General features: G+C 45.6%; 1 protein-coding gene across 2 annotated transcripts in view; it reads left to right on the forward strand.

Annotated features, from left to right (window-relative positions):
* ACP2 (acid phosphatase 2, lysosomal) overlaps positions 1 to 27,994 on the forward strand; it is a 153,788-nt gene that overhangs the window by 104,520 nt on the left and 21,274 nt on the right. For both annotated transcript variants that reach the window (XM_078684468.1, XM_078684469.1), the window contains exons 9-10: positions 150 to 256; positions 359 to 534. In XM_078684468.1, coding sequence (XP_078540594.1) covers positions 150 to 256; positions 359 to 534 — 283 coding nt within the window. The remainder of the gene's footprint in view (positions 1 to 149; positions 257 to 358; positions 535 to 27,994) is intronic.

Here is a 27,994-nt window from a genome sequence, read left to right on the forward strand (position 1 = left end):
TCTGATTGGTCCTGTGAAAGTCTGTGTGAAAAGCTGGTTTCGGTTTGAGCCAGTTAGGTTTGTAAATATTTGTATATGTTGTATTGTTTTTGCCTACGCCTCGTGGCGTGTGCTTCGGTACCTCTAAGATCTCTTCACCCTTTTCCTAGCACGACACCACCGTGGTTGCACTGCAGGCGGCTCTGAATGTCTACAATGGGATCCAGACACCCTACGCTGCCTGCCACATCATGGAGCTTTACCAGGAGGATTCTGGGTAAGTCATGAGGACCTGTGCATGGGATAGATCTAGGGATGTGCCCGGATGGGTTATCCGTTCATACCAGGCTCTTATACGCAGTCTCTCCTTTGTACGCAGTAACTTCTCTGTGGAGATGTACTTCAGAAACGACAGTGCAAAGGACCCCTTCCCACTCGTGTTGCCAGGTTGCTCTCTCTCCTGTCCCTTGCACGAATTTCTTCGTCTCACAACAGCAGTTATCTCAGAGGACCGGGAACGAGAATGTCGAACCCCGAGTAGCCCTTCAGATACTGGTGAGAAGGTTTACATTATTTCAGTTTATTTTATTACAAGAATGCAAGTTCCACTGCAGAGAACTGTAATCTAAAACACATTATTAAGTCAAAGAAGTAAAAATATATATAGATAGAAAGCTAAAAATACAGTCTGTGTACGAGCAAATGGAGTAGGTTAAAGAAAATGATCTGACATTGTGGATCAGCACTGCAAATGCTAATAGGCATCCACTTATCACCCATCTGACTAATTCTTGCTGGACATATCCATCCACAAAAATATGCACAAAGTCAAAAAGCATGGGCAAGATAAGTCAGAAAAATTAACAGCTGCCTAAATTCGTTGGGCATATGCATGGAATAAAAACACTATCTTGCTGTGGTAGTGTACATTTGAAGTTTCAGCTGTCGCCATGTTTAAAAGCAATGTGCAGGCCATCTTGGGATTTTAGAGAGTAGACATCAGGTTTTTCAAAGAGTTGGCGTAGGGAAAATAGTCTAAATTGTAAGGTTGCTGCCTTTTTCTAAGTTAGCAGAACATTTTCCTTTGGGGGATGGATTACTCAGACGAGGGAAGACACCCAAAGCACAGAAAACTAGGGTCGAACACAAACTCCCAAAGGGAATTACGCCGCCCTCGAAGACAGAGGCAAGTGCGAACAAGAAGAGAAAATCTCCAGTCTCCAACACCGAGAGATCCCTTGAGGTCAAAAAGAAAAAGAAACGGCTCGAAGCCGAAATGGTGCACTCCTCCAGAAACTTCACTCACAAGCCCCAGCCAACAAGACACAATACCTACCAATACTACTAAGCATCCTTGATTAGGGCAAGGAAGCCTTCAAAGAACCGGCCTCAAGCTAGGGGGTGACACCAAGGGTCGAAAAGAAGTACAAACCCCAAGTATATCCAGGCAAATACAGTGCTTGACTCCATTATTGTGCCCAGGGCCAGGAGAAAAGCAAATGCCCTCTCTAACAGTCGACCAGCTCCAGAGAAGGAAAACCAACAGATGGATATGGGAAGCAAGAAATGGAGAAGGAGGCAGCAATGTAATGGCGCATCGCAAACTCAGATGCCCTGTTGAACAGGTACGGACACCAGCAATGGAATTACATCGAAGAGCTCATCAACAAGCTCCCGGAAGAGGACAAGAAAAGGGCAAAAATTATTGTCCTAGAAGCCAAACACATAGCAAACACGTGCTTTAAATTAGCACTCGATGCAGCAGACACTGCTAGCAGACAAAAGTGCACAGACACCACACTAAGAAGGCATGCCTGGCTTAGAATATCCGGCTTTAAACTAGAGGTGCAAACCTCCCTCATTAACAGACCGTTTACAGGAAATGCACTGTTTGGAAAGGAAGTAGATGAATCTCTTCAGCAGATTAAAAGAGACAACAAAACTCCAAGAGCCGTGGAGGCCCTGCAACAAAGAGGTACCTTAAGAAGAGGAGGGTTTAACGGAAGGAAGCCCACAGGAAGTGGAGCCTTTGTTCTGGGGCAGCTGGTGTCTCATCAACATCAGGGCCAAGAGAATTGTCAACAAGCAAATTAACAAGCAGGAAACCAAAACCGGCAACAACAGCCAAAGCAGTCCTTTCGAGGAAGAGGGAATGGCTCACATTGACACCTGCACAGAAAAAGACCCCCACACAACACCTGTGGGAGGCAGGATATCACAATACCTACAACAGTGATGAAAGATCACCACAGACTATTGAATATTACATTTGGTAAAATACGTGTATTGTATAGACTTGACAGAAACGTTACCAGCAAACCTCCCAAGGATAAAAAAGTTCCTCTAATCAGAGCTCATACAGTTACATTCAGAAATCAAGGAGCTTCTTCAAAACAACCAATAGAAATTGTACCAAGGCAAGACCTTTTCAAGGTAAAGGACTCTCCGTGTTCCTAATTCTCGCTACGGCCAATACTGGACCTAAGGTTCATAAACAAATTCATTCCGACGCAGCACTTTAAAATGGCTACACTCCAAGATATAATACCGCAAATTCAAAGGGGAGATTACATGGCAACAATAGATCTCCAGGATGCCTATTTACACATCCCCATGAACAAAATCACAGAAAATATCTCCGGTTCCTACACAAGGGAACACACTACAAGTCCAAAGTACTCCCTTTCGGAATAAAATCAGCACCACATGTCTTCACCTTCGCAGACACAAAACCAAAATGTCTCAGCCAGGTTCAGACAGCAATGCACATGCTCCAATCATTAGTATTCTCAATAAATCACAAGTAATCCTCCACAAAGCCGGAAAAAGAAAAAACATTCTTAGGTGCAAGACTAGACTCAAGAGTATACAAGCCATCAAACAAGAAACTTTCCTCCACCAGAAGGGTCAGTCTCTGACAGTGAGGAGAGTCATTAAGCTCATGGGCATGATGGCGTCATACATCTCACTCATACCTCATGCCCACCTCCATACGCGCCCCTTCAAGGAATGGCTTACCAACAACTGGTCTCAAGCCACAGGGAGTTGGGAGGATCTAGTGTTTTTTTTTTTTTAGAGTTTTATATAGCGCGAACTAGACCCGAACCGAATCAGGTATCCGAGCACTTAACATATTTTTCCAGTTACGTTACATGAGGACACACTTTCATTTTAGGCACGGGGAGATTAAGTGATTTGCCCAGAATCACAGGAGATTTTGGCGTTGTTACCGAAACTCGAACCCAGATCCCCAGGTCCGAGGTCGAGCGCCTTAGCCGTTAGGCCAACTCCTCTCTCCGACAGAGGCCAACTCCTCTCCCTCACAGACTGCAAGCAGAGATACAATGGTGGGCATCCAGCAACATAACACAGGGCAGACCTTTCAAGAACACAACTCCTTCTGTGACAATCACTACAGACGCATTCAACGGATGGGGAGCGCACTTCCAAGATATGAGGCCAGTGGAACGACCTCAATTCCATAAAACGCATCAATTACCTGGAAATGAAAACAGTATTCTTAGCATTGAAAGCGTTCCAGAAACACATTCGCGCAAAGACTGTCTTGATTCAAACGGACAACACCACCACAATGTTTTACCTCAACAAACAGGGAGGTACAAAATGATTACCGCTAAACAAACTAGCACAACAGATCTGGCAATGGGCAATTTCTCAAGGAATCAATCTGCAAACAATGCACCTACCGGGAATGTACAACACAAAAGCAGATCTACTGAGCAGGCAGAACAACTCCTCCCACGAGTGGTAATCCGCACTCAAACTATACCCATGAAAACAGATACTACGATTACCATGATAATCAATATAGGGTTCCTTTTTTTAATCGATTTAACGCCTTCCACTCTCAGGGAGACCTTGAGGCAGTGGATTGACTCTGTGCAAAGACCCCGCTCCCCGTTAGTTAAAATTCCTCTGAATCACGAAGTGGGATAGCATACAGGGAACAGATGAAGGTAGCTCCGGTTTTTTTAACTGCTGCATGGGACTTATCTAATCCATTTATAGATGATATAGCCAGGACAACTGATGTGGCTGAGCCTTATCCAGGGCAACTAGTGGCAGATAACGTTCCCCTGAATCGAAGTGGCCCAGATATAGTATACCCCGTAATAACCTGCGAACCTATTCAAGTGTCAAAAATTATCCAGAGAGATGACACTAAAATAATTACAATCGCAGGGGATAGCACTGAAGCCAGTCCTGTGGCTCCCCCAGAAAAAGCCTTAGCTGCATGTGTGATGTCCCCTACCGAATCGCTGTCCTCTAGATTCAATGTAATCTCTTGGAACATCGCTGGGTTGGTAGGCAAAATTAGCGACCCGACCTGGGTAGCCTTCATAAGATCTTTTGCAGTGGTATGTCTTCAAGAGACATGGCTGGTTGGGAATAATGCATCCATAGAAGGGTATAAAAGCTTCTTTGTATCTGCGGAGCCGTCACGTAGCGGTAGAGCCAAAGGGGGATTGGCTGTGTTCATTGATCTAGCACTAATATGCACAGTCAAAAGGTACTCCTTCTGTAACACTGATATCCAAGTGCTGCTGGTCAAGAAAGGGAAAGACTCACTGACCCTGATTAACTTTTATAGCGCTGTAAATTACAATGGCGAGTGTAGACTTGCGGATTTGGGTAATTTCCTTAGTAACAATATGGAGAGCCTCCCACATCATATACTTATTGTAGGGGATTTCAACGCACACCCCTGTGGGAACCCAGGGGATACTGTAACAGGTTCACTGGGTTGCCACAGACAGAGAGGTTTTCATTTTGATCACACACGGCGGGGTAACCTGTTGAATGACCTCCTGAATGAATTCAATTTAACCCCGGCCATGTCCGTGGTGGCTGACCTCACCCTCCATATTGTACCCACCTATAAAGGCAACTCAGGGGGATCCTACATTGACCATATACTTCTTTCTGGTGACCTTGGTACCTCTATCTTGGACTTTAAAATTCAGGAGAACCAACACAGCGATCACAATCCAGTCTGTATCCAACTGGGTGGTGTGATATTTGAATCGCGTAAGAAGAGGTTAGATGGTGGCGTCTTAAAATGTATTGATGGCAAACGACGTTTAAAGTGGGCAATGGTAAACTCGAGCCACTTGTACGAATTAATTAACAACATGTGTGGCCCTGAGTTGTCTCTCTGTGTGTCTTCGGCACCACCACCCCAGGAGATCCTGTCTGCTTTTGATGGTATCGTTTCTAAAGTTGGGGCAATGTTAACCGTGCCCTCTACGGGGCCGGCTCGCAGTGGCCCGAAATGGTTTGATCACTCTTGCTCTAAGGCAAGTCGTGACTTAAAGGCGGCCCTAAAGGCCAGGCCCAGAGACGTGGCAGTAATTAGGGCATCACACACATTATAATAAGGCCCTAGTTAAACGCAAATCAGAAGTAAAGGCCTCCATCTGGGAAAACCTGTTAGATCCCAAAATCCTTGGAAACAGTGCAAAGTTTTGGGAAATCATAAATAAACCTATATTTGAATTAACAGGTAACTCCGCTGTAGGCACTAACATACCAGAAGAAGAGTGGGTCTCTCATTTTAGCTCTATTTTTAACAGCAATTTACCACAAGTAGAATTTAAAAATGTTTTTTTAGAAGATAATCCCCTGTGCTTTTCCATTAGCGAGGTTGAAAAGGGAATCAAGGGCTTAAGAAGTAATAAAGCTCCAGGGCCCGACAGCTTGCCCCCGGACCTTTTTAAATCACATGTATCACTATGGGCGCCTGTTCTTACTGCTGTGCTCAATGCAGCCGCTGCATCTGGATGTCCTAGGTCGTGGGGGGTCTCCACGATAGTTCCCGTGTTCAAGAAAGGGGACCGTAATAGCACGTCCCTTTAATTGATTCCGTGGTCAAAGTAGCGGGGAGGGGGTAATCTTGAACAGATTAACAACTTGGGCGGAAGAGCATAATATAATTTCCCCGATCCAATACGGCTTTAGGCCAGGCCACTCCACGATCTCAGTGTCTGAATTTGTATATGGTCCTGGGAAAATATACTTTGGCACGTCAGGGCACAATACACATGGCTTTTATGGACCTCTCATCAGCCTTCGACTGCGTCAACCGGGCTAAGCTTTGGGAGGCCATGGGTCACATGGGCGTGGAGCAAAATCTAGTTAACTTGATGGCAGATCTACACCAGGACACGAGAGCCAATGTACATTACTCCCAAGAGCTAAAGGTAACAAGGGATTTTGGGGTGCACCGGGGAGTCCGACAGGGCTGTATTTTAGCTCCGTTTCTTTTTAATTTATACATTAACAATTTGGAGGAGATTACCCTTATGTTGGGCGCAAAGGCCTACCCGTTTTACTCTATGGGGACGATGCCGTTTTGTTGGCAAGGACCGCAAAAGGGCTTCAATCGTTACTTGACACCTTTTACAGCCTCATGAAATCCCGAGATCTTGCCATTAACAACACAAAATCCTTTGTAATGAACGTAGGGAAGGGCCACAAAAAGATGTTCTCATTTCATGTTAATGGGGAGAAGATCCCAACCACAAAAACCTTTTCATACCTGGGTGTCCTGTTTGATAACCAGTTGAATTGGGGCCCTGCAGTACAGAGGAAAAGGGGGGAGTTAACTCGGGCTAACGCGGCCATCTTTAGCTTTGCTAGGAAAATGGGCAACCGCCCAATTGCTGCATTGCTAAAAATTTACCAGGCAAAGAGTGTGGCGTTAGCCTGTTATGGGAGCGAGCTCTGGGGTCACACGGCAATTAATGACCTGGCGGTAGTAGAAAATAATTTCCTGAAACAGCTGCTGGGGTCTCAAGGGGAACGGCCAGTTTTATAGTGCATGAAGAACTAGGCGTTCCCTTCATAAGTGATACTATAGCCCTACGACCTCTAATCTGCTGGCTAAATTGTTGGCTAAACAAAGACCTGCCACTTAATCACCAACTTCTGAGAGAAGCCTTATCTTGGGACAATATGCACAAAATCCCGTGGCTCAAATACTTGAAAGACTGCTTCTCAGAATTGGGGCGACCTGAGCTTTTTACAAGACCTGATTCTATCAGCAGATCTGATGTCACATATGTGAGGAAAACTTTTTCCCTTTCTCGGTATCTGCATTGAGAGGAGGTGGAACTGAACAAAAGCAGTGTTCGTAAATATGTTGTAATAAAATCTACACCCAGTATGGAACCGTACTTGTCTTGGCCAATGTCCGGCTTCGACAGATTCTTGCTAACAAGGTTCCGTTTGGACTTTTTTCATTTACTGCTTGCCGTCCCCAAAGGGAGCCACCAAGGACAAGTGTTACCGTCCTGCGGCTGCGACAACGTGTCTCCGCAGGACTTGGTGCACTTTCTATTCATTTGTCCTTACTATGACACAACTCGGAGGCTTTACTTAAAGCCCCTGCTCAAAAATATGAACTTTACACTGGTTAGACCCGCACTTTATTTACAGCTTCTAACCCACGATTGCACTTTATTTGTAACTGTTTTTTTAAAACTAGCACTAAAATTTAGAAACAGCATGGAGGGATAAATGTTTTAAATTGTTTTTACACTGTATTGTACTTGATGAATTGTGTTTTTTTAATTCTGGAAGAGGCTTTTAGATCGATTTAACCTTTTTCTTTTTAAATTCTGTCTATTGAACTGTGCTTTTATGGTTATTTGTATGAATAACCGAATAAAGATCTTTTGAATTTGAATTTGAATTTGAACTCCTCCCACGAGTGGGAATTGAAGCACAATACATCTTCAAACTCTGGGGGACCCAGAGATAGTCCTGTTTGCTACAATACAGAACAGAAAATGCCAGTTCTTTACCTTGAAGATTCTTAACCACCTGTCGAGGGAATGTCCAGTCACTGGATTGGTCAGGGACATTTGCATAAACTTTTCCACCAGTACCCCTAGTTAAAAAAGTACTGGAAAAGGCAAGAAACCCGGGGACAAACCTAATTATCATTGCCCCACAATGGCCAAAACAGACATGGTACTCAAGTACTGTCGAAAGGACGAATAATCAAACTCAGAGCCGACAAGGACCTACTAACAATGCAGCAGGGCCAAATCTCCCCCCCCGGAGCCAGGGGCGCTAGGCCTAGCGGCCGGCCACCAGAGTACGTAGAGTTTGGTCACCTAAACTTGCCTTAAAACAATGAAAATCGTAAAGGAAGCAAGAAAACAAATGGCAATACAATGCTATGCTGCAAAATGGAATCTGTACTCCACTTAGTGCACCGCAAACAATCAAAATAACTCAATCAACACACAAGAAACAGTGATCATATACCTAGGAAACAGTGATCACATACCTAACTCACCTCCTAGACAGTCACATCAACTACTCAAGCATAAAGGTACACTCCCAGCCATCGTAGCTTACACCAGGGGAAAGTCATGCAAAGGTTTCTTTAGAAGACCTGTCATTAAAAGGTTCCTAGAGGGGTCTAAAAGAATTGTTCCCCCTAAGACAGCTCCAGCCCCCATGTGGAGTTTAAATACAGTCCTCAAAAAACTTATGACTGAACCATTTGAGCCCATGATTAAGGCAGACCTCAAGCATATCACTTTAAAGACAGCATTTCTAATTGCCATTACATCCTTAAGAAGAGTGAGCTACAAGCGTTAACCATACGAGAACCATACATGAAAATCCATAAAGACAAAGTTATCCTGAAAAACGAACCCATAATTCTTACCAAAAGTTGTGTCCAAATATCACTTGAATCAAAGTATTCTCCTACCAGTCTTCTTCAAAGACTGGTAAGCGAAAGGGGGAAAGGAGTCTCTATACCTTGGATGTAAGGAGGGCTCTACTGTACTAGCTACAGAGAACAGAACAAGTTTGCAAGAGCAAGCAGCTGTTTGTTGCCTGCTCACATACTAACACGGGGGCGCCCGTCACAAAAGCAACAATTTCATGATGGATAGTCCAAACCATCCAACTATGCTATGCCACTGCAGGGAAAAGCCAAAATGTACAACCGAGAGCTCACTCAACTAGAAGGAATGGATCAACTCTTGCGTTCATGGCCAATGTGCCCATAGACTCTATATGTGCAGCAGCAACATGGGCCTCCCCACACACCTTCACCAAACATTATTGTGTGGACATACAGTTGAATAAGGAAGCACAAATAGGACAAAAAGTTGTTTGACACCTGTTCGCAAAGTCTTCCTCTTACCACAGCCTCCCCAAGACGGGAGAAACCGCTACTTAATCTGAAGCACAGCATGTGAATCCAGAAAAGGATTCATGCTGAAAAATAAAAACGTTACTTACCAGTAGGAGTAGTTTTGCAGCTTGAAGAGTTTGTGGAATTCACATGCGACCCACCCACCTCCCCTATAAAGAATACAAATAGGTGGGGACACATATATAACAATTCTCTAAAGTACCATCTAAAGAACTAAATTACTAAAACACAGAAAAAAAGAATCCACAGATGGCTACCACGCACAACAACCTCCAGGACGCCCTCTGACGTCAAGCAGGGGACATACCTGGCACCAAATGGTGGTCGACGACGCCCAGAAGAGAAAAAAAACTGAACAAAAACAAAGACTATTCCAATCCCAACCACTAGATGGCGGAATAATGCACAGCATGTGAATCCAGGAACCTCTTCAAGCTGCAAAACTACTGCTACTGGTAAGTAACCATTTCATTGCTAAACACTAACTTCCCTTTCTGTAGTAGGGGATCTCTGTGTATAGTCATAATCTAGTGAATAGTCCCGCCCATGTGTGTGGGCCCCGGAGCAATCAAAAACAATCTCTTAAGTTGTCCTCAGTGCAGTCCTGCATAGACACTTAAGAGAAAATTAAAGACAATAATGCAGCCTATACCTGCAAGGCTACACTGTCCAGTACTTCAACTAGAAATGCAAAGGATATTCCACCAACATCACATTTAACACAGTTTGCTAAGTTTCACCCATAGGGAGACTTCCCCTTCACAAAATCCTTGCAATGATAGAGAGGAAGGGATGGACAGACATGCCCCCATAGGCTGCCATTATGTGTCTGGAAAAGGGATACCGTGCCTTTAAGGAACTCTCCAGAGACCCTCGGTATCCCATGATGCACAGCAAACTCCTTTTACTTTCAGTTCTTTTTTCCGGCTCCTGCTAGCGGGACCCTGGAGCATTGAGCTCTCCCTTTTTGGGTGTTTTTCAATTTTTTGGCACTTTTAAAGTGTTTGGAGTGTTTCACTCGACTTCTGACTGCTTCTTCTACCTGTTTCCGGGGTTTTGGCTAGTTTTCCCTACTCTTTTGTCCAATATGCCAGCCTTGTTCAACAAGTGCCCTGAGTGTGCCAGGAAGAAGGCAAAGTCAGACCCTCACAGGGTGTGTATCCTCTGTCTCCCATCCTCTCATGTCCCTGAAGACTGTGAGATTTGCCGACAATTCTCCAGGAGGACCCTGAAGGACAGAGAAAAGATCCGGCTCCAAGGACTGGAGTTCAGAAGACAGCAGGACCAAGGTGGGTCTGGGCATGGAGGGACTTCGTCCTCTGCCCGTGCTTCGGCCTCTGGGGCTCCCCAGTCAAGACCAGGCCAGGAAACGGCACAGATCTCCATCAACGTCGATAGCCTCGGCGTCGAGGGGGTTAACCACCATCTGCTCCCCGTCGTCCCAGGGCTCTGGGTCGAAGTGACGTCGCCGTTTGACGTCGAGGGGACCGATGTCGAGACCTCGGACGAGGTCGATGTCGAGGACTGCGTCGACACACCATCGACGTCGCGAACAACGGCGCTCGCCGTCGAGGCGACACCGCCGTTCGTCGTCAACGTCGAGGAGGAGAGACTCGACGTCGAGGGATGTGTCGACGTCGAGACGTTAGACTTTGAAAAAGAGGTCAACGTCGAGGAAAGAGAAGTCGAGGTCCAGGGGGCGTTCAAGGGGCAGGACTGTGTCCCAGGACTCGGTAGTCACCCTGTCCTCTGCATCCACGAGCCCACGGTCGCGGCGGCACCCACGCTCGTCTAAGAAGAGATCGGCCTCTAGAACATCAGGGCCTGCACAGAGGAAGAAGAGAAGAGTGGTGCGGTCTTCGGACTCTGATTACTCTCAGACCTACTCGCCTTTTAGGCACAGGACGCCTACGCCTCCTCCGTTGCCTAAGGATCCTCCTCCGTTGCCTAAGGATCCTCCTCCTCGTAATCCTACTCCTCCTCCTCCACCGCCTCATCTTCCTCCTCCTCCTCCTCCACGGTCTGTATCATTGCCGCGCCTTCCATCGCCGCCTACGGGGCCTCCACAACCTAGGCTTCCGGTTCGGCCTCCGTGGCTTACCCCTCCAGTACGGCCAGTGGATAGCCCTAGGCGGTCACGGTCCAGGAGGAGACACCGTACAAGGAGTGACCGTCGCTCTTCAACATGGTCCAGACACCGTCACCGGAGGGACAGGTCCAGGTCCCGTCACACAGACTCTTCCAGTGCCCGCGACTACTCACCCACCTTATCGCATTCACAACTTACGAGGGTGTCACCGGTGGATGACATCGGGTCATTCCAAGAGGTGTTGTTGAGAGGGGCGGCGAAGCTGGGAATTACGCTGACGGTCCCCACACCTTCTACGTCAGTGCTTTTCGAGACCCTGCACAAGAGGCAGTTGTCTCGGCCCTTGTTGCCCTTGGTGCCAGGGCTGGAGGAGCCGGCTATGGAGCTGGCTATGGAGCTCTTCCTGACTCCGGCGTCGAGAAAATCTGCTCCTTCCCGGCTGCAGAAAAAATACAGACCCCCAGACTCCGATCCGGCGTTCCTTTGATCGGACCCGGTGCCGGATTCGGTGATTGTCACGGCGGCTAGAAAGCAGCACGCTACTGCCCCGTCCTCTACGGTGCCTCCGGACAAGGAGAGCCGTATGATGGATTCAGCGGGAAGAAAGTTGTGTGATACGACAGCGACGTCAATGAAAGCCGCTAGTTTCACGGCTCTCCTGGGTCGGTATGACCGGTCTTTATGGGACTCCCTACAACAGTTTCTGGAGCACCTTCCTAGGGACAAGAGGGAGGACTTTCAGGAAATCATCAATGAGGGCATGATGGTATCCAACCAGGTGATCAGCTCGGCTGCAGATTCCTCTCCTGGCGGCTCATGGATACTGCCACTGGATTAATCTGAGACGTCATGCCTGGTTGCGCCTGACTTCGCTAAACCTGGAGGCACAGCAGAGCGTCGCCAACCTGCCGTTCTCTGGTGCTATGCTATTTGGAAAGCATGCGGATGAGGAGATGGCCCGCAAGAAGGCGGAGGCTGAAACCCTGACGGCCGTCGGGTTAGAAAAGCCGCGAGAGAAGAAGACGACCTTCCGCCCCTTCCAGAGAAGTTTTGTTGCGCAGGGAAGAGGGCAAGGTCGTCAAGCTGGGCAGCAGCAACACCAGCAGCAGCAGCATGTTGCGAAGTCCTGAGAGCACTCCTGTTGTTTCCTTCAAAGCTGCAAACTCCCAACTCCCTCAGGATCAAGTCAAAACAGTCAGGAAATTTACACTGACTGAATTAACTTTCCCCGAAGGGAAAGGGGAAGTGGACCGAGAAAACAAACATACAACAAATAAAGAAATGTTGTCTTCAGTAATTGTTTTCTCTTGATTGTGCTCCAGGCCGTCAGCAGTTTACTTGACACATGCTACTGGTTCCACGTAGTCTTTTCTGAGGTTTAAAAATGTACCATCAATAACTCTCCAAATTCACTCCGTTATACAGTGATGATTAAAGAACACAATTACTGACCATAAACTCTTGCGGCCTTTGTTCACACACTTTTTAGCTCAGAAAGCTCAGAATTACTCAGCGTCATTCTCTAGACCCTTTAAAAATAAGATTAAAGTCAAAACATAGACTCTCTTAAATAATGCGTTAGTTTTTAAACCGGTTAGTGAACTTAACGAAATTCCTCATGCAAACACTCGTACCTGAAGTCTTCTGCAATCTCTTCTACACATGGGTATCTGCAGTGGACGATAAGAAGGAAAAAACAGCTCTCCCCCACTGCTACTTTACTGATTGCCCAACGTTATCATCAAGCAATCAATTTAACAGTTTGCTATTGTTCATAGATTAAACACTCTCTATTTGCATTAAAACTTCTTATATCCTATTAAACAATTGTTTCCTTGGTCTTACCAAGGTTTACTTCTTAAATAAGAAACAAGTCTCAATGTCTCTTAATTTTCCTATTAATTCCTAGTGCTCAACTTTAATTCACAAAAGTCTTGCCTTGCCAAGGTTTGTTGTCCTGACAAGACTGTGTGTCTTTAAATCCTCTAACTTTAGACTTCTGCCCTTATAAAAGTCAATTACTTGCAGAGAAGTTATTTTAAATAGTTCTAGACCTAAATAACTAAATTGAAGAACGAGTAAATCTTACTGTCCCTTTTCAAATTTCAGTGAGGTCTGCAGTCTCGAACTGCCAGCAGGCACCAAGGAAGAGAAACGTGTTTTCCCCGCTAATGAGACGGTGAAGGAGCGGAGCTTCGTTTCCAAGAAGCCTCCGCGCTGACTCACGTTGACGGGACCGCCTCGTACTGCCTGCCGGTGCCGGGAAAAGGAAATGCGCAAACCCAGCTGGATTGCCGGAATAGAGAACGGAGCTTCGTTTCAAGAGAAGCCTCCGCGTCGTTTCACGTTGACAGGGGCTTGAAGCGCCCGCAGACGCACAAGAAGGAAATGCGAAGGCACAGCCAGTCGGGTCCGCTGAGGGAAGAACGGGGCTTCCTTGTTAGGAAATAAAAGGCAGCATAAACAATGAAGAGCGGGAAGTAACTGGCTGATGGGTCAAAAGTTCAGGGGCTAATCAGAATTCAGACAGGACTTCTAGGAATCTATGACAGCTGAGCGCAGTCAGAAGCGCTCGTCAGGGAAAGACAACTCGAGACGAAGCATTGACGGTTGGAAAATGCTTCTATTTATAGATGATCTCCCGTCACGAGAGACAGCCACGCGGAGTTGCGCGAGCCCTGCCCTCAAGGGGCTTACAATCTAACCTCTCAACACTGAAGCCTATGAACTACCTTAATAATCATCAAGCATTGTCAAAACCAATTCCAACCCTCTTACTGAAATAACATGAAGGTATTAACCTAAATTTGAAACTAAATATTAAATACCTTTTAATCAGTTTTCACAATGCTTAGACTGCCCATAAACAACCTGATTTATGCAAGACGACCTGTAACACCCCTAACAGTTCCTCCCCCCAAAGGTCGTCTTACAGGACGAGGTTTATCAGGATGTAAAGCATGAAAAGACCTGACAATTCTAGGAGCATGAACATTCCTTTCAGGCTCCCAAGATCGTTCAGAAGGATCATACCCCTTCCAATCGACCAAGTAAAACAAGGTACCCCGAATTCTCTTTGAATCTAAAATTGCTTTAACCTCATACTCAACGTGATCCCCTATAACCACAGGTGGGGGTGGATTATCAGGTCGAGTAGATGGTTCAAAAGGTTTCAAAAGAGATACATGAAATACAGGATGAATAGTATATTCATCAGGCAAAATCAACCTTAAAGACACGGGATTCAGAATTTTTTCAATTTGAAAAGGCCCAATAAATCTAGGTTTCAACTTTCTGGGACCCTCCAACTGAATATTCCTCGTAGACAGCCAAACCCACTGACCTTCTTTGTAAATAGGTGAAGACCTGCGATGAGAATCAGCAGTTCTTTTCATAGTTATTTTACTTTTAATCCACTGTTTCCTAGCCTTTTCCTGAATACTCAACAATGCTGTCAATCTATCAGACACAGCAGGCATGAATTGCTGATCCTCAGGTAAAAGAATAGGAAGAGATCTGGGATGCTGACCAGTGAGAAAATAAAAAGGAGAACAACCCAAAGCAGAATGAGTGGTATTATTATAGGAAAATTCAGCCCAGGGCAAAACTTCATCCCAATGACCAGAGGAATTAGCTAATAAACATCGTAAACCCTGTTCAACATGCTGATTAACTCTTTCAGTTTGACCATCAGTTTGTGGGTGAAAGGAAGAAGACAAGGCCAACTCAATTCCCAGTTGTTTGCACAATTGCGACCAGAATTTTGATATAAACTGAGGGCCTCTGTCAGAAATTATCTTAGATGGAAGACCATGAAGCTTAACAATGTTTGATAAAAACACAGTACTAAATTCAACAGCTGTGGGAATTTTATGTAATGGAATAAAATGTCCTATTATTGACAACAAATCAACTACCACCAAAACAGTAGTAAAACCATTAGATTTAGGTAGATCAGTAATAAAATCTAAACTGATAGTATGCCAAGGCTGAGGAGGAATAGTCATTGGACGAAGTAAACCCATAGGAACTGCATGTGAAGATTTTTGTCTTGAACAAACTGGACAGGTTTTAACAAATAATTGAATTGCAAGAATCATTTTTTCCCACCAAAAATGACGCTGACATAGATCTAACGTCTTATTAATGCCAGGATGAGCAGAAATTGCCAAGTCATGGTTCCAATGCATAACTTCATCTTGTAATTTTTTAGTGGGAACAAATATTTTATTATCATGAAAAAACAGTTCTTCTCTGACTGAATTACCTTTGTGAGATAACCATTCTTGAATATTAAATTTCTTTAATTCTACTTTAACAGACTCTAAAAAACCTTCAGAATGAATTTCCGCAGCTATTTTTTCTTTAGGTAAAATACTTGGTGGTTCATTTACAAAATTTGAATCTTTTTCACAAACTAATCGTGACAGAGTATCAGACAGCAACTGTTTATTTCCTGACCGATAGGTTATCAAAAAATCAAATTCACTAAAAAACTGTAACCACCTCATCTGTCTAGGAGTGAAAGCCTTCACAGTGGAGTAAAACTGTAAGTTTTTGTGATCAGAAAATACTGTGATAGTATGTTTAGCACCTAAAAGATGATGTCGCCATTCCTGAAACACATCTTTAATAGCTAAAAGTTCCCGTTCAGCGATAGTATAATTCTGCTCAGCTAATAGCAGCTTCCTAGAAAAGAAAGCAATTGGGTGTAAATGACCAGAATTCGAATCCTTTTGAAGCAACACTCCACCAATAGCAGTCTGGGAAGCATCTGCCTCAACGAAAAAAGGCCTATCTGGATCAGGATGAACCAATATTGGAGCTGAAGTAAAAGCCTTTTTCAATAAAGAAAAGGCTTGATCTGCTTCTTCAGTCCAAGAAAATGTCCTCCCTTTTTTCAATAACTGAGTAATAGGAGTAACGATTTCAGAAAATTTAGAAATAAATCGTCTATAAAAATTAGCAAAACTCAAAATTCTCTGTGTATCCTTAATAGAAACTGGAATTGGCCAGGTTATAATTGCTTCAACTTTTTTAGGGTCCATATGGATACCTTCTGGAGATAAACAATAGCCCAGAAATTCCACCTTGGAAGCATTAAATACACATTTTTCGAATTTAGCAAACAGGGAATGATCTCTCAACCTCTGTAAAACAGCTTGAACGTGTTGCACATGTTCCTCAGAATTTTTTGAATAAATTAAGATGTCATCAATATAAACTATACAACAGACATCCAATAAATCATGTAAAACCTCATTAATAAAATATTGAAAGGCTGCAGGGGCGTTGCAGAGACCAAATGGCATGACAGTATATTCAAAAAGACCAAATTTCGTACGAAAAGCGGTCTTCCACTCATCACCCTCCTTAACTCTAATCAGGTGATAAGCACCTCTAAGATCGAGTTTGGTGTAAATGCTGGAGCCCTTGATTTGATTAAGAAGTACAGGAATTAATGGTAACGGATATCTGTTTTTAATTGTTGCCTTGTTAACAGCTCTGTAATCGATACAAGCTCTCAAATCTCCCGACTTCTTGGCTACAAAGAAGAGTGGAGACGAGACGGGAGAAGTGGAGTGCCGAATAAAACCTAACTCTAAGAGCTCATCTAAATATTTTCTCAAATAATCATTTTCAGGCTCCGTTAAAGCATATATCCTGCTGCAAGGTAGAACAGCTCCTGGAACCAGATCTATTCTACAATCATAGACTCTATGAGGTGGGAGTTTAGTTGCTTCAACTGGATCAAAAACCTTAGCAAAATTCTTATACTCAATAGGGACACTACTAATTTCCGCATTAAGAGTAGCACAAAAAAGCGGCATCACCGGATCTCTAGTTTCCTGATAGCAGTGTAATTTGCAAAATGAAGACTCAAGAGTAACAGTTCTTTTAATCCAATCTATCCTGGGATTATGTAATTCCAACCAAGGAATGCCCAAAATGACTCCAAAGGTCGGCGCATCAATTAGATCAAAAACTACCTTTTCCGTATGACCATTGTCTGCCACTAAAGTCAATGGTTCGGTGTTAAATCTAATCATTCCAGAAGATAAAACCGAACCATCAACAGCCCTCACGGGCTCTGGTTCTTTCTTGGCAATGAATTTTAAATTCAATTTCTCAGCAAAACCAATATCAAAGAAATTTCCAGTGGCCCCAGAATCCAATAAAACAGGAATACTATGTCTCTGAAGTGTAGTTAGAATAAAAACCATTCGAATAGTGAAATGTTTAGGAATATGTGTAGTAATATTAGTAACAAACTGAGAGATCTTAGACAAAGAATTTCTCAAGGAAACGACCTCGGCTTTCCTCGAGAATTTTAGTTTTCCGACGGTTTTACCACAGAAGTTTCAATTGCTAAGACTTTTTTCTTAGTAGGTTTAACAGTACAATCTTTAGCAAAATGTCCAGACTTGCCACAATACAAACACAAATTACCCTTTCGCCTACGTTCTTTTTCTTCAGGAGTTAGTGGCCCCTTAAACCCACCCGATAGAACAGGTTCAGCTAAAGTACTCTTCACTTCTAATTCTTTTTTCTCCACTCTAAAAGAACTTCTAAACTCACTTCTAGACTTTTCGTTTTTACGCTCACCCAACCTGTGATCGAGCTTAACCACCAGATCCTGAAATTCTTTAAAATCCTCAGGTAAATTAACTATATGTGCCAGAGAATCCTTCAATTCATCTCTTAAACCTCTATAAAATAAAGAAATTCTTTTTTCTTCTGGCCAATGAGTTTCAGTCAGAAGCCTATTGAAAGTAGTTATATAGGAAATGAGATCCTTTGTTCCTTGACGAAGACTCAACAATTCATTATCAGATGCCTGAACCAAGGTATGTTTTGCAAATAAATTGGACATGGCTATCTTAAAATTTTGCAAATTATGAAGTAACGGATCATTATTATCTACCAAAGGCATTGCCCAATTTGCAGCTACCCCTCCAAGATAGGAAATGATAAATGCTACCTTGGAAGTATCTGAAGAAAAAATTTGGGGTTTACACATGAAATGCAATTGACACTGACTAAAGAAGGTTGCAAACCTACTGTTATCTCCAGTGAACCTTTCTGGATTTGCCAATGGAACAGGTGTAGGCGTAACTACAGTGACCTGAACTGGTTGCCCTTCTAACTGATCTCCCGAAGAATGCGGCTGACGAACGTCAGCTCCAAATCTAGTCGGCGCTAGTACTGGTCTTTTCTCCTTAGAAGGATCCCTCCAGACTGAAAATTCTGCTTTAGTTTTTTCCAATTCCTGACGAAGCGATTGATTCTCCAATCGCAAATTCTCCATCTCCCCAGTCAATTTTTGCACTAATTGCGACAACTGTGAAACTTCCATGAGGGTGAGTTTGCAGGCTCAGAAGGAAACGTTTTAAAATAATAGGCTTCGTCTTCTGTTGCGAAGTCCTGAGAGCACTCCTGTTGTTTCCTTCAAAGCTGCAAACTCCCAACTCCCTCAGGATCAAGTCAACACAGTCAGGAAATTTACACTGACTGAATTAACTTTCCCCGAAGGGAAAGGGGAAGTGGACCGAGAAAACAAACATACAACAAATAAAGAAATGTTGTCTTCAGTAATTGTTTTCTCTTGATTGTGCTCCAGGCCGTCAGCAGTTTACTTGACACATGCTACTGGTTCCACGTAGTCTTTTCTGAGGTTTAAAAATGTACCATCAATAACTCTCCAAATTCACTCCGTTATACAGTGATGATTAAAGAACACAATTACTGACCATAAACTCTTGCGGCCTTTGTTCACACACTTTTTAGCTCAGAAAGCTCAGAATTACTCAGCGTCATTCTCTAGACCCTTTAAAAATAAGATTAAAGTCAAAACATAGACTCTCTTAAATAATGCGTTAGTTTTTAAACCGGTTAGTGAACTTAACGAAATTCCTCATGCAAACACTCGTACCTGAAGTCTTCTGCAATCTCTTCTACACATGGGTATCTGCAGTGGACGATAAGAAGGAAAAAACAGCTCTCCCCCACTGCTACTTTACTGATTGCCCAACGTTATCATCAAGCAATCAATTTAACAGTTTGCTATTGTTCATAGATTAAACACTCTCTATTTGCATTAAAACTTCTTATATCCTATTAAACAATTGTTTCCTTGGTCTTACCAAGGTTTACTTCTTAAATAAGAAACAAGTCTCAATGTCTCTTAATTTTCCTATTAATTCCTAGTGCTCAACTTTAATTCACAAAAGTCTTGCCTTGCCAAGGTTTGTTGTCCTGACAAGACTGTGTGTCTTTAAATCCTCTAACTTTAGACTTCTGCCCTTATAAAAGTCAATTACTTGCAGAGAAGTTATTTTAAATAGTTCTAGACCTAAATAACTAAATTGAAGAACGAGTAAATCTTACTGTCCCTTTTCAAATGTCAGTGAGGTCTGTAGTCTCGAACTGCCAGCAGGCACCAAGGAAGAGAAACGTGTTTTCCCCGCTAATGAGACGGTGAAGGAGCGGAGCTTCGTTTCCAAGAAGCCTCCGCGCTGACTCACGTTGACGGGACCGCCTCGTACTGCCTGCCGGTGCCGGGAAAAGGAAATGCGCAAACCCAGCTGGATTGCCGGAATAGAGAACGGAGCTTCGTTTCAAGAGAAGCCTCCGCGTCGTTTCACGTTGACAGGGGCTTGAAGCGCCCGCAGACGCACAAGAAGGAAATGCGAAGGCACAGCCAGTCGGGTCCGCTGAGGGAAGAACGGGGCTTCCTTGTTAGGAAATAAAAGGCAGCATAAACAATGAAGAGCGGGAAGTAACTGGCTGATGGGTCAAAAGTTCAGGGGCTAATCAGAATTCAGACAGGACTTCTAGGAATCTATGACTGCTGAGCGCAGTCAGAAGCGCTCGTCAGGGAAAGACAACTCGAGACGAAGCATTGACGGTTGGAAAATGCTTCTATTTATAGATGATCTCCCGTCACGAGAGACAGCCACGCGGAGTTGCGCGAGCCCTGCCCTCAAGGGGCTTACAATCTAACCTCTCAACACTGAAGCCTATGAACTACCTTAATAATCATCAAGCATTGTCAAAACCAATTCCAACCCTCTTACTGAAATAACATGAAGGTATTAACCTAAATTTGAAACTAAATATTAAATACCTTTTAATCAGTTTTCACAATGCTTAGACTGCCCATAAACAACCTGATTTATGCAAGACGACCTGTAACACCCCTAACACAGCATCAGCGGCGGCCATTCCAGAAATGCCAGAGGGGTACAGGCGGCCAGCAGTCCTCCTCGACGCCTAAAGGCTCGGCCGGGTCTAGGCCCGGAGGTGCTACTTCCCCCACGTCCGTTCTCCCGCTCCGGTGGGGGGAAGCATACAAAATTACTTGGCAGAGTGAAGAAAAATTACTCAGGACAAGTGGGTGCTCAATATTGTTTACAAGGATAGTCTAAGTTCCATCAGTCCGCCTCCAGCGATTCCACCTGTTTGCTCACAGTTCCAACTGCGCAAGCTTCAGGTGGAGGCGGATACCCTGTTATAAAAAAGGGTGATAGAAGAGGTCCCTTTGTCTCAAAGGGGAAATGGTCTTTACTCTCGGTTCTTCCTCGTGCGCAAGAAGGACAAGAACGAGTTCAGGCCCATTCTGGATTTGGGACAAGCAAACAAATGGATTCGCAGGGAAAAGTTTTGCATGCTGTCTTTGCACCAGATTTATCCTCAGCTGCAAAGAGGAGACTGGCTTTGCGCAATAGATCTGAAGGATGCGTACTTCCATGTGCCCATTGCACGGAAACATCGGAAGTTCCTGCAATTTCTAGTCGCACCAATCACTATCAGTACACCGTACTACTGTTTGGACTGAAGTTTGCACCCAGGACGTTTTCAAAATGCATGGCAGTGGTGGCAGCGCACCTGAGAAAGAACAAGTGTTTGTCTACCCGTACCTGGACGACTGGTTGATCAAAGCCTCCACCTTCCAGGAAGCGCAACTGCACTTCAACAGGACGGTTGTTCTATTGAGCCAGCTGGGGTTACACATAAACATGTCCAAGTCTGTTCCGACGCCTGTCCAGTGCCTTCAGTACTTGGGAGCCTCCATCGATACTCTTTCAGCAAGTGTGTCTCCTTCGGAGGAGAGACCCTTATCGATCCTTCGGAAGGCTCAGACTCTAACAGCTGTTCCATCTACAACAGCCAGGACAGTGTCTTCTCTACTGGGGTCGATGGCCTCTTACATCTTCCTCAGGCCACACGCAAGCCTACATATGAGGCCGTTGCAGGAATGTCTGGAGGATCAGTGTGACCAGAAGCGGGGGAGCTGGGACGACAGGATCAAGCTGTCCCTCCACACTCAACAGTCCCTGAGATGGTGGTGCTCCGCAGAGAATCTTCTCAAGGGGGTTCCATTCCACAAGGACATTCCCATTCAGACTGTCGTCAAGGATGCTTCTCTCCACGGCTGGGGAGCGCATTCAGACCATCTACAGATCCAGGGAACGTGGTCCCCGGCGGAATCCACGTATCACATCAATTTCCTTGAACTCAGAGCTGTTCACTTGGCACTGAAGGCCTTTCATCCGTCCTTCCAGACCAACTCCTTGCTTGTGCAGACGGACAATACGACCGAAATGTATTACCTCAACAAGCAGGGGGGCTCGAGATCGCGCACTCTGTCACAGGAAGCACAGGCGATCTGGCACTGGCTACTAGCCAGAGGACTGACGATAACTGCTACCCACCTGCAGAATGCTCAGGCGGATGCACTCAGCAGGCTGGTGCAAGAAAACCACAAGTGGGTTCTAAACAACGAAGAGACATCTGCGACAGGTGGGGCACTCTTGACGTAGATCTGTTCGCCACCGCCGAAAACAGAAAATGCCGAGACTTCGCCTCCAGGTACTACCAGCCGGGGACGCTGGGGAATGCGCTATGGATCAACTGGTCGAACAGCTTTCTGTACGCTTTTCCACCCATTCTCCTGATTGCGGCGGTGCTCATCAAGCTGTCTCAGTCCAGAGCACGAATGATCCTCATTGCTCCGGAGTGGCCCTGACAGTGGTGGTTCACGGACATGCTTCACCGGTCTCTCCTACCCCACATGCGGCTGCCGTGTCGGCCGGACCTTCTCACGAAGTTCGGGGGGCAGATGGTGTACCCCAACCTCTCATCGTTGAGTTTGGTGGCATGGCTCCTGAGATAGTGCAATATGGACACCTGAATCTGCCTGAGGATTGCATGAACATTCTCAAGGAGGCTAAGCGGCCTTCCACTAGGACGTCATATGCATACAAGTGGAAGAGGTTCTGCATCTGGTGCACGTCTAAGAACTATGATCCGACGACCTGCAAGGAAGATGTTGTCCTTCCATATCTCTTGCATTTGGCTCAGTCCGGCCTTAATTTTCAATCTATTAAGGTTCACCTTGCAGCGTTAACTGCGTACAGGAAATGTCCTTCACAGACTTCCTTCTTCCAGGTCCCTGTGATTAAGGATTTTTTGGAAGGATTGAAGAAAGTGTTTCCTCCTGTTCGGAGTCCTTCACCTTCCTGGGAGTTGAATGTGGTGCTGTCCAGATTGTTGAAGGAGCCTTTTGAACCCATTCATAAGGCTTCACTGCAGCACTTATCGTGGAAGGTGGCCTTCCTCGTGGCCATTACATCGGCCCGAAGGATGAGTGAGATTCAGGCATTATGTTGGCATGAACCTTATACTGTTTTTCATGCTGCTAAGGTTGTGATGCGTACTCACCCTAAGTTCCTTCCTAAGGTGATCTCTGATTTTCATGTTAATCAGACTTTACCTACGTTTTTCCAGAATCCTTTCACTCCAGCGGAAAGATCTCTTCATTCCCTGGATGTGAGAAGGGTATTGAAATGCTATCTGGATGAGACCAAGGACATTCGTAGGTCAGACCAACTGTTTGTCAACTATGGGTCGGTCAGGACTGGTCTTGCTACCTCGAAGCAATCCATCTCTAGGTGGATTGTGTCCTGTATCCAGTTATGTTACCAGAAGGCTAATAAGACCTTAGGAGGTTCATTCCACCAGGGGCAAAGCGGCTACCACAGCTTTGCTACGTAATGTTCCCATTGCAGAGATCTGCAGGGCTGCCACATGGAAGTCGGTCCATACCTTTGCTAAGCATTACTGTCTGGACACTGATGCCAGAGCAGATGCTCAGGTGTGGGGCAGGCTTCGTTAAGAAATCTGTTTGCACAGTAGTGGTGTTGTCTTTTTCTCCACCGCCGTTTAGATTGTTGGATGGGCTTGCCATTCTATTCACTAGATTATGACTATACACAGAGATCCCCTACTACAGAAGGAGTAGTTTCTGTCCTGGTACTCCCGTTCTGTAGTAGGGGTGTGTCTGTTATAGTCATAAGCGCCCGCCCTCCTCCCCGGTGGAGAAAATGGTACTGTACTGTATGCTACAGGCCTTTCTTTATACACCTTCAAAAAGAACTGAAAGAATAATGAGTTTGCTGTGCATCATGGGATACTGAGGGTCTCTGGAGAGTTCCTTAAAGGCACGGTATCCCTTTTCCAGACACATAATGGCAGCCTATGGGGGCTTGTCTGTCCATCCCTTCCTCTCTATCATTCCAAGGATTTTGTGAAGGGGAAGTTTCCCTATGGGTGAAACTTAGCAGACTGTGTTAAATGTGATGTTGGTGGAATATCCTTTGCATTTCTAGTCGAAGTACTGGACAGTGTAGCCTTGCAGCTACAGGCTGCATTATTGTCTTTAATTTTCTCTTAAGTGTCTATGCAGGACTGCACTGAGGACAATTTAAGAGATTATTTTTGCTCCGGGGTCCACGCACATGGGCGGGACTATTCACTAGATTATGACTATAACAGAGATACCCCTACTACAGAACTGGAGTTACAGGTAAGGAACTACTCCTTACATTTGGTGAATTAGTCCATCTCATTTTCAATGCTTCCAAAACAGCCGGTCTTGCTCACTTTTTTTTAAGTTATATGTTCCGGCTTAGTCATTTCCTTATAGACAATCTTTGGAGTAATACCAGCTTTTATTCATTCCCTTTTTTTCCAGTGTGGTAAGAGGTTTCCCGCTGCTGTTATTCCTCATTTGAAGTATTCTGATGCTCTTTTTGTTTCTTCGCAAAGGATGTTGTCTTTGCCAGCCCACTGGAAATACCAGCTCTCCAGCTGTGCTATGCTCACATGCTTTGAATCTTTTGAATCCTCTTGCTTTCAAGAATTGGACCTTGATTGGTCAGTGTAATTCTGACCAGTCTGGTTTACCCTTGTGCCACCGGTGTTTCACCACCTCTGGTGCCCCTTGGAATAGGCACTAGATATTTGCTTGGCTCTGCCGGCTCTGGCTTCCGTGGACATAGACCAGTTGATGAGTCCATTAGTGGCCCATTTTCAAAGTTGTCCCTTGGGCCTGTAGCTGCTTCACAGTGACCACTATGAGCCACTCGTTCCAAGGGAAACAAGTGCATCACCACATGCAGTTAGCACACCTGGCTCAAATGACACGGATGCAGGTTACCTGGTTACTTTCTCTGGATCGGCTGAGACAGAGGATCATGCCTGTCCTTAGGAGTTGGTGAATTTGGGGCGTTGAACAAACACCGTCTGCAGAGATAGTATCTGTTCTGGATTCTGTGGCTTTTGAACTTCCAAAGGACATCATTACCCTGTTACCCCTCTTTTAAAAATTGCAATTTGCCGCTAGCACACGCTGACTGTTTTAGTCTGTCACTTGTAACTGTGGAGCTGTGTTCAATGCTCCAGGGGAAGTGAGTGAATACAAGGGATTAGGGATCATGCGGAGTTTGGTGCCGGGTCACCGTTCTAGTACCTGAACCTGACGCTCAGCTAAGTGCTCAGTTACGCCAGATGGCGCGACCAAGCTTAGGTCATTAGAAAGGTACGACCTGAGCAGGATCGCGCTAAGAGGCTTGCTGCCTCCCTCATTCCGCTTTTAAAAACTGTATTGCAGCTACTACGAGTTTTTACTGTTTCTTACTCTGTTACCCCGCTTTTAAAAATTACAATTTGCTGCTAGCACACGCTGACTGTTACATTCTGTCACTTGCAACTGTGGAGCTGTGTTCAGTGCTCCAGGGGAAGTGAGGGAATCCAAGGGATTAGGGATCACTCTGAGTTTGGCCCCGGGTCAGCGTTCTAGTTGCTGAACCCGACACTCAGCTGACAGCTCAAATAAGCCAGATGGCGAGCCAAAGGCAAGCCAGTCTGCGCCCGTCCGGGACCAGGGGCCAGAACCCCTGCATCTGAGCCCCCAGAAATTTTCCGTTATTCTAGCTCTGTGCTGAAGCAGCTAAGTAAAACTCCTGGTCCCAGCTGTATGCATACCATGTCCCTGGACGAGTATCAGGACAGGTGCCGATTCTGCGGTTTCAGATTTATCCCACGGGTCTCCCATGCGGCTACAAGGGGCCCCGCCTATCAGCTCCTTTTGCATAGTGGCAGATCCCTGCCTAAACGCACGGCCGAGATTTTCACACTGCTAAAAGATCTGGGGCCGGAGGTTTTGTTCCTCAAGGAGACTTGGTTAAACCCCTGCTCAGAACCTGACACGGTCCAGGTACTTACCCCGAGATACTTAATTCCCAACATTCTGTCTTTTCAGAGAAAAGACAGAATGTTTGGGATGGGCGGGATTGCCATAATATATAAAGATCACCTGGTCTGTAGACTACTAGATAGTCCTATTTTAGATTGTAAGAATGTTCATTTTACAATTGAATTTACCCCCTTACTGTCATTCTCAGGCATTCTTATCTACCGCCCCCCCGGGCCGTTGGGCCAATTTGATAAATCCCTGATGGAGACGGTTATAACCTTGGCTAGCTCCTCGGCTAACTTTACTCTGCTGGGAGACTTCGATTTGCACTTTGATTTTTTATTTTATTTATTATTTTTTCTTTTTTTTTTAAGACCTTTATTGTACAGATGGTAAATATCTTACATGTTACATTCAGCGGCTCTCAGGGGCCAGCCTGGCAGAAAACAATCAGGTAAGCCGATGACTAGATGACACAGCCATTTAGCCGACAACCCGGGGGTCCGGCGGCGAGTCTCATGTGAATGTATGGGCAGCCATCCAATGTGCAGTTATTTTAGCATTAGATCTTGTATTTTTGTCTTACTTTGTAGAGATTTGGTTTGCAGTGATCACCCAGCATTAGTGCCATGATAGCAATCCCCCAATTCCCGGCATATAGCCTGATAATCAGTTGTAGGCAACCAATAGCGGGGGGGATCTGTAACAGATGGCTTACCAGATCCGTGACCATAATGCTGACTATGAAACGGCAAGGTGTATAATGGTATAGCTCACTGAGGCATACTAGCAGGTGCTTATGTGCGGCAGGGTTAGTCTGCAGCCGTTTCAGGCAGGTCTCAAGTGTCTGGTGGTATGGTGTCTGCGTGATCTCCCAGCGGTGGCGTTGGGAGGTCGCAAAAAACGCAGCGATATCTGGTAGGCTGTGCAGCAGGTCCTTTGCTAACATGGGCGAGGGTGTGTGCAAAGTCGTATCTCTCGCAATGCGTAAGTGTCACCGTGGCTCTGCAGGGTATGTGTAACTGGAGATCAATAAGGTATCGCTCCCTAATAATAATTCGCTGCATCTAGCGTCTTCCTTTGTGTGAAAAAACGGGTCCGGTCAGGGAACACGACCAGCTAACAAACCATTCCCTGTGCCTATAACTTGGCAGGGAAAAACCGGGGGGGGTAGGGCCAGTAAGGAAAGGGTAAGGGGGAGAGTTCCGTCACAGGGCCTCATGCGCGGCGGTGGTTGCGGAGCAGGGCCTAGCAGGGCTGCTTGCCACGTGAAGTGAGAAATGAGGGGGGGAGGGCGATTCGCTTTTGTCAGCGCTGGAGCTAACTGCGCTCTGCCTTTGGGGTGTGGTCAGAATGTTGGGTAGCATAGCGCGGGGCGTCAGTGTCGCCCGTAGATGTGTCGGCTGCTCCCCTATCAGGAGGGGGGAGGTATCTCCCTGTCAGCAACCGCAGTCGGCGCAGGTCAGTCGAGGCAAAGGCAGCGGCTGGCGTGTGGTATTGTGTGAGCGTTCGGTGCAGTGTGTGGTATAGTAAGTGCCTATAGTCATCAGTGTACATCTTAAAGTCCAGTGAGGCGGGAGTGCGGGGGAGAGGGGAGCAGGGCCTTGTCAGCTTCCGTTGCTGATAGGTGATGCAATGCGCCGGTGCAAGTTTGTCTCGGGTAATCCCCCGCTCCTGGCAGGCGCGTCGGAACGCCTTGAGGAAGTCGTCCCAGAGCTGAGCAATAGGGAACTTACGTAGTCCCGCTGTTTCCTCGCGGAGAAGCACCGTGCCTTCCGCTCGCGCCCAGTTGGTAAAGGAGGCGCACCAGTGCTGTGCGTGAGGGGGGGTCGCTGCCTTCCAATGCTTGGTAAGCAGACGTTTGGCTGTTATAAGCCCCATGTCCCAGAAACGCATCCGCACTTTAAGTTTAGTGCGTTTGTATAGCCCCAAGATGCACGTTTCCCACGTGTGCGGTACCTGCTCGCCAGTACTGCACGTGAGTAGCGTTACAACCTCATTCCAGTACATGTGTACGTCAGGACAATGCCACAGCATATGCAAGAGGTCTGCTCCATTCAGAGAGCAGCGCGGACAAGCGGCATCAGTGGTTGTGAAGTACCTGTTTATCTTGTCAGGTGTCAGATAAGCTCGGTGCAAGATGTAGAATTGAATTATTCTAAAACGGGGGTTGCGTGGGATGTAT

The sequence above is a fragment of the Lissotriton helveticus genome, chromosome 3_2 (assembly GCF_964261635.1).
Source record: "Lissotriton helveticus chromosome 3_2, aLisHel1.1, whole genome shotgun sequence".
Taxonomy (NCBI): domain Eukaryota; kingdom Metazoa; phylum Chordata; class Amphibia; order Caudata; family Salamandridae; genus Lissotriton; species Lissotriton helveticus.